Source organism: Egretta garzetta, unplaced genomic scaffold (assembly GCF_000687185.1).
Source record: "Egretta garzetta isolate BGI_Z169 unplaced genomic scaffold, ASM68718v1 scaffold19, whole genome shotgun sequence".
Lineage (NCBI taxonomy): Eukaryota > Metazoa > Chordata > Aves > Pelecaniformes > Ardeidae > Egretta > Egretta garzetta.
In genome coordinates, this window is record NW_009260768.1 from 249,141 (window position 1) to 255,256 (window position 6,116).

At 58.7% G+C, this 6,116-nt stretch overlaps 1 protein-coding gene across 1 annotated transcript in view; it reads right to left on the bottom strand.

Annotated features, from left to right (window-relative positions):
• The window catches only part of FAM20A (FAM20A golgi associated secretory pathway pseudokinase), a 70,246-nt gene that overhangs the window by 11,672 nt on the left and 52,458 nt on the right, over positions 1 to 6,116 (bottom strand). The window contains exon 2 of the mRNA XM_009646160.2: positions 342 to 526. Coding sequence (XP_009644455.1) covers positions 342 to 526 — 185 coding nt within the window. The remainder of the gene's footprint in view (positions 1 to 341; positions 527 to 6,116) is intronic.

The window sequence follows — 6,116 nt, forward strand, 5'->3', positions numbered from 1 at the left end:
CTTCTGGGCAGCAAGGGCACCCTGCTGGCTCGTGGTCAGCTTGTCGTCCACCAGGACGCCCAGGTCCCTCTTGGCAGAGCTGCTTCCCAGCAGGTCAGCCCCCAACCTGTACTGGTGCATGGGGTTCGACCTCCCCAGGTGCAGCACTCGACAGGTCTCGAGGTAAGGGCACAGCAACTGCACAGCACACAACCTGCCGGGAAGCCAGCACAGGGCTCGGGGCTTCCTCCAGCCAGTGACAGCCCCTGCCTTGTTTGCAAAAGTGCCCTGGTGGGGCTGGAGCCCCCCAGCCCTGTGTGCAGCCCCCAACAGCCCCGTGCCTGCAGCAGGAGGGTGCTTACCGGCACTGATGGTGGTGAAGTCTTGCATGTCGCGGAGGAGCCTGCTGATGGTGGGGCTGGAGCGTGGGTAGAGCCCATCCCGGCTGATGCCCAGGTGGAACTGGAGCCAGCTGGCCTCCGGCCGGAGTGGCAGCGGTGCTGCTGGCGAGGTTAGGTTCAGCTCCTCCCTATAAAGCTTGTGTCTCCTGGAAGAGAGGGGGCGATATGGATGAGCTCTGGGATGGAAACCCCTATTTCTCTGAGCCCAGAGGCTGCTGGGGAGCGGGGAGGGTGCTGGGGAGCAGAGTTGGGTGGAATGGGGGGGATTAGGACTCTGGGTGCTACCCAAGGGGAAACTGAGGCAGGGAGCAATGACCGAGGTGGTCAAGAGTCTCACAAATTGTGCCGCCTTCTTCCCTCTGCAAAGCCCTGGGAAAGCAGCCCCAGGTGGGAACACTTGGGGGGCCTCTTGTCTTATCCTCACCCCATCAGGACCAGGGGTGGTGTCAGGGCATGGTTGGAGCTAAACCACATCTCCAGCAACACAAGAGCTGGCCTATGTGGGGGATGAAGCGCTTCCTGGGGGGACTGGAGGCTCCAGGCCAGACCTGGGGAGGGGACGTGATGTGACAGCAAGGAACTTGGGTCTTGACTGCTCAGTGAGGTGTCTGGAGAGCCCAGGAGAACAACGGGGTCTTGTCCAAGCGAGCCTCTGCAGAGGACTCTCTTTACATCTCTGACAGGGGAGGGGGAAAAAAATTGAGGCTGGGGGTCCCAGGCAGGGGGGAGGAAAAAAATCACCAAGTTAGAGCCACAAATTGCCTCCGTGACCAGAGTCACAGCCCCCGCTCTGGTGAGCAGGGATGCAGTGGGGCTGCCTGGCAGTGTCCTGCCCATCTCCTCTTAAAATCAAGGTTGAACCCAGCCCTTTTTTGGCCGATGTGGAGCCAAACAGGCTTCCCAGGGCCAATAATAACCCGAAGACATCTCCCCACTCTATCAGCATTTTCCTCAACCTTGAGACCTCCACGGCTGGGACCTAGGCTTTGCTAAACCGCCGTCGAAAGGTCAGGTATTCCACCCGGCTGAGGGCAGAGCGTTAGTTTCTCATTAACGCCAGCCCAGCAGCGTACGGGGTAGCCGGTCCTGATAAAGGGAAAACGAAGTTCAGTTTGCACTGGAAGTACCAAGATGCATCCGTGAAAGAAAACAGGAGCTGGGGGCTGATAATGAGGGGGGCATTAACCAAGGCTGGGATGGAGGGATGTGCCGTGCGCCTCGCGAGACCCGATCCAGGCCCTGAGCAAAACACACCCCGGGAAACAGAAAAGATGAAAAGCGACTTTTCCCTGCCCGCCTTTAGTTTTTTCCTAATTTTTCCTAATTTTTGCAGGTTTTGCCCAATGCAAACAAAACTCAAAGCAGGGAGGAGAGGGAGGCCGGGTGCCCACGCTTTTCGAGCTCTGTGGGAGCAGGGAGGTGCCATGGGTTCCACCGGGGTTTGCCGTGCTCCGTGGCTCGCGGTGGCTGCAGCAAGCAGGTACTGACCCTGCACCCGGGCGCTTATCAGCCACGGAGCTGGCAGTGCCCGCTGGAAAGGGCTCTGCCTCCTGGGTGTCACGGGCTTTTTTTTGCTTCAAACCAGCAGGAAAGTGTTGGGTTTCAGCTGGTTTCTTTTTTTTTTTTTTTTTCCCCCCATCATCCTTCTCCATCCAAGCAGGCTAAACAGTGTGGTTGGTCCGGTCTGACCATGAGCAAGGGATGAAGCCTGCTGGGGGTGAGGGACACGTTTCAGTAATGTCCTGGGAGAAAGCTAGGAAGCGGAGAGACCGGGCATTTCGGGAAGTCAGAGCAGCCCGTTCCCTCTCCCGGCTTGTTTGCCTTTCAGTCAGGTCAGGTCAGCTACAGCACGAAGTCCACAGGCACGCGGTCAGGAATAAGGGTGTCGGAGCATTTCTCCATTGACAGGATTTAGGAGGAAGCTCAAGCGATTTGCAGCCCAGTGCCCGAGGGCAGAAGCGTGTGCTGCTGGTGGGGTCTCGCCTGACCCCACACCGGCCGCTCTGCAGGGATGGGGCTTTTTGGGGCTGTCTCTTTGCTCGGGCCATCTATGAAGGAGGCAGAAGCTCTCCGCTGAGTAGGGAGGAGGCAGACAGGGGAGCGTGCTGAGACTTGTCGGCAGGTTTGGCTGGCAAGCTGCACGCAAGGATGTGGCCCTGGGATGCTGTCGGCTCCGGCGGACATGCCTCAACCTTCCGGCAAGCTGCTGTGCACCAGGTCTCGTGTGGGCAAGTCTTTAAGGCACAACCTTAACGCCCCACCGCAGCCAGGGACAATAGAGACCCCAGTGTAATTTAGAAGAATGACTCAGGATTTTTTTCCCTAGGGAAGCTGCCCAAATATTTTACCATATTTGCTCTCCTGCCTCCCATACACACAGGCTGTTCCTCCCCGGGGTGGCAGTGAGCAATAGATTACTGATGGGGAAAAAAATGCAGCAGTTATGCAAGGGGAGGCAGTTCCCAGCCGGCAGCTGCTTCCAGCCCAGCGCCCGCACGGTCCCTGCCCCGGGTGAGCCTCTGCAGGGCCAGCGAGCCCCTTTCCAGCCTCCAAACCCAAACCACAGCTCCCTCTGCCTCCCCGTTTCCTTCAGGATTCCTGAAATAGTTCCCTGTAAGAACAGAGCTCTGCAAAAGACATAACGATATAAAAACCGGGTTCATTTCTAACTTGCTATAAATAGCCCCGGGGTTGCCCGAGCCCTCTGCTCAGCCGGGCTGCGAGGGGCACGGCGTGGGGTGATGCTGGGCGCAAGCCACCCACCGGTGTCTCCTCACGCCGTGCCTCCCCCAGAACCCAGCTGGTTACAGAGTTTGGGGTTTTGAAGCTGCTCTTTCAAGGATAAAAATAAGCTCTGGAGTTTTTAAGCGAGGTTTTTTTTGGGGTTTTGAAGAGGTGTGGATGCTTTTTTTTTTTTGCTTTTTTTTTTTTCTGTTTCCTTCCTGCATCCCCATCAGTCTCTCCAGCTGGTTCTGCATCCTGCAATCAAATTCCTGGTCCTAACTGAAGTGCTGGGGAAAATCACGGTGATGGGCAGCAGCCAGCACTGGGGAGGTAGGACGTGTGCTGCTGTGCTCCCCTGGCTGCGGGCATCCGAAACGCCCCGTACCCTGGCAGGGGCCCAGTCCAGCTGATGTCCACCCGGCTGCGGGAATGAAGACAGGCACGCTGTGTGGTAGGTACGGGGGTAAGCTACAGCTTGTCCCACTCAAGAGGAGCATCCTGCCACTCCGAAAGCTGCTTTGCCATCGGCCAGACCGACGGGTGATGCAGAAGCGTGCCCTCTCGCCCAGTCCAGCCGAGGAGGCGATGGCCCACGGGCACACGGCTCCGACCCTCCTCTGCCTGCTGGTGGACGTGGTCGCACCTCGGTGAGAGCTGGTGTGGACCTTGCTCCCGCAGCACTATCTTCAGTCCTCAGCAACAGCAGCAGCTTCGCTAAACCTATGGATTGGGAGAGAAAGCCGTGGGTTCCCGAGTCCCATGGAGGACGCTGCCCTTCGCTCTTGGCAAACCTAGGGATGGCTCTTTCGCTGACCACCTTGGCGAGGACGTGGGCTCTGCAGTGCTTCTTGGGGGGGCAGAAATTCCTCCACGCCCACAGCAAATTAACGGTCTTACGAAATACATCAACCCCGGCAAGTGCTGTCTTCTTATAGATTAAATTTGCAGCGCCAACAGCAGGAGAGGTTGTGTGTCACCTCGGCTTGTGCATGCTCTCTGAAGGCTTTACCCACTTACGGGTAAATATATTTTATTTCAAAGGGACTGAGGAATAATCAATACTCTGCCTCCCTTCTCCTTCCCGGAGGTGCAAAGCGAAGTCAATCAAGGGCAAACGGCATCGCAGCTTTCCTCCCAGCCACCTCCCAACCAAACCACAGGACAAAAGGCAACGTGCAGCCACGTCTCTGTTGCAAATAGGACGTTTAAACAAAGCAGTAAATAAAGTTGGGGAATGCAGACTTCTTCCCAAACAGCCGGGGCTGTCCCGCAGGTGAGACCGGTGCAGATGTAATGCCAGCGCTGCTGCAAGCACTTGGCACTGGGTGCTCAGGGCTCCTGGTGGTGCTCAAGAAGCCGTCAAGCACGTGCCATGAACTGCTTCGCTTCAAATCCCCCATCCCCAGCGGGCTTTTGTTTGGGAAACATCCGTCTTGCTACCCAAATCCTGATGGCCCCAGGAGGCGTTGCTCAGGTCTGAGAAGATGCACCCGAGGGGTCTCTGTGGCACAGCCTGGCCATGGCCTGTGCCCCCAGGGATACCCAAACCCACCGCCCACGGACTTCAAGCGATGTGAAGGATTCGACCTGCTCCAGACTGACTCGGGCAAGGGATGAGCCTCACCAGGGTGACCCCGGCTGAGCACATGGGGCAGCTCCAGGCCCCGGGCGCTGCTCAGGCCGCCCAGGTCATTCTTCGATTCCTTCCGTTATCACTTCCCATCGTCTCCTCCTGCAAATCGTGCCTGAAACTGGGTCTGGGTGAGTCCCATAAGAAATAGGAGGAATAGGTATTGAAGTGGAGAAAGTGGGAGCTTGGAAATCCTGCCCACGTGGTTCAGCAAATGGTGTGTGGGTGGCAGGAGGAGCAGGGGCCGGGTCTCTCGCTGGGAACCAAACCTGGGCAGTGGGAAGTGCCAGGACAAGGACCTCCGAGGTGGTCCCCAGGAGATGCTGCTGTCCCCTTGCAGGTGGGCAGTGTCCCTGTCCCATGAAGGCGTCGGCAGGGCGATGCTGTGAGCTCGGCACGCTGGGAGCCTCCGTGCAATGGCACTGAGGTGACCTCCTCCAGCGGCGCATCACCGTGGCCATCCCTGTCGAATGTGAATTTGTGCACGAGGGAAGAAGGACTCTGAGCTGGGAGTCCCTTTCTTTCCAAAAGTAAAAGCCTCTGCGCCTTTTCGGGCAGAGAATTCAGCAGTGGGAACGGGAGAGGGGCTGAATGGGGAGCCAGCACCCCGACACCGCTGTTGTGGATCAGAGGAGACCCATGTAATCGCTTGGAGGCAGACACCAGGAGGTGCAGGGCTCTGGCCTGGGGGACTCTGGTTGCTGAGTCTGCTTGTCACCCACCCTGAGGGCTGGTGGGTGCAGGGGCTGGCTCCCTTTCTGCCCCCAAGCCAAAAAGGCAACGGAGCAAGGGAGGTGCTTACCCCTGGGAGGACCTGCTCACTGCAGAGGGGTTGGACTAGATGACCTCTAGGGGTCCCTTCCAACCCCAAACATTCTATGATTCTATGACCCAGCTGGTGGGGTCTCACCCTGTGCCCCAGCAGCCACCCCTTCCCCTCCCCTGGGGATCTTACAGCAGCGCGGGAGGCACCCCAAGAAGCCCCCTCCCAGCAGAGCCCCCTGCCCCCCCGGGCTCAGCCCTGCCTGTCCATGGGGTGCTGGTTGTTGGGGAGGGGGGTGATGGGGAGCACGGTGAGGCAGAGAGCCAGGAAGCCAGGCTGGGATGCTGCTGGGTACCCAGGGGGTGCGTGCCCAGACAGGGGGTACTTAAGCAGGGGTTCCTCGGGAGAGCTGGCCAGAAAGGGGGTGCCCATGGGGTACCTGTGCAGGGAGTAGCCGGGAGGGTGCTCATGTGGGGAGCACTTGGGGAGGGGGTGCCCAGGACATTCCTGTGCAAGGGGTACATCTGAGGGGGGTGCCGGGGGGGTGTGTTTACCGGGTACCTGTGCTTGGGATGCTTGTGCAGGGGGCACCTGGGGGGTGCCTGGGGAAGGGGTTCCC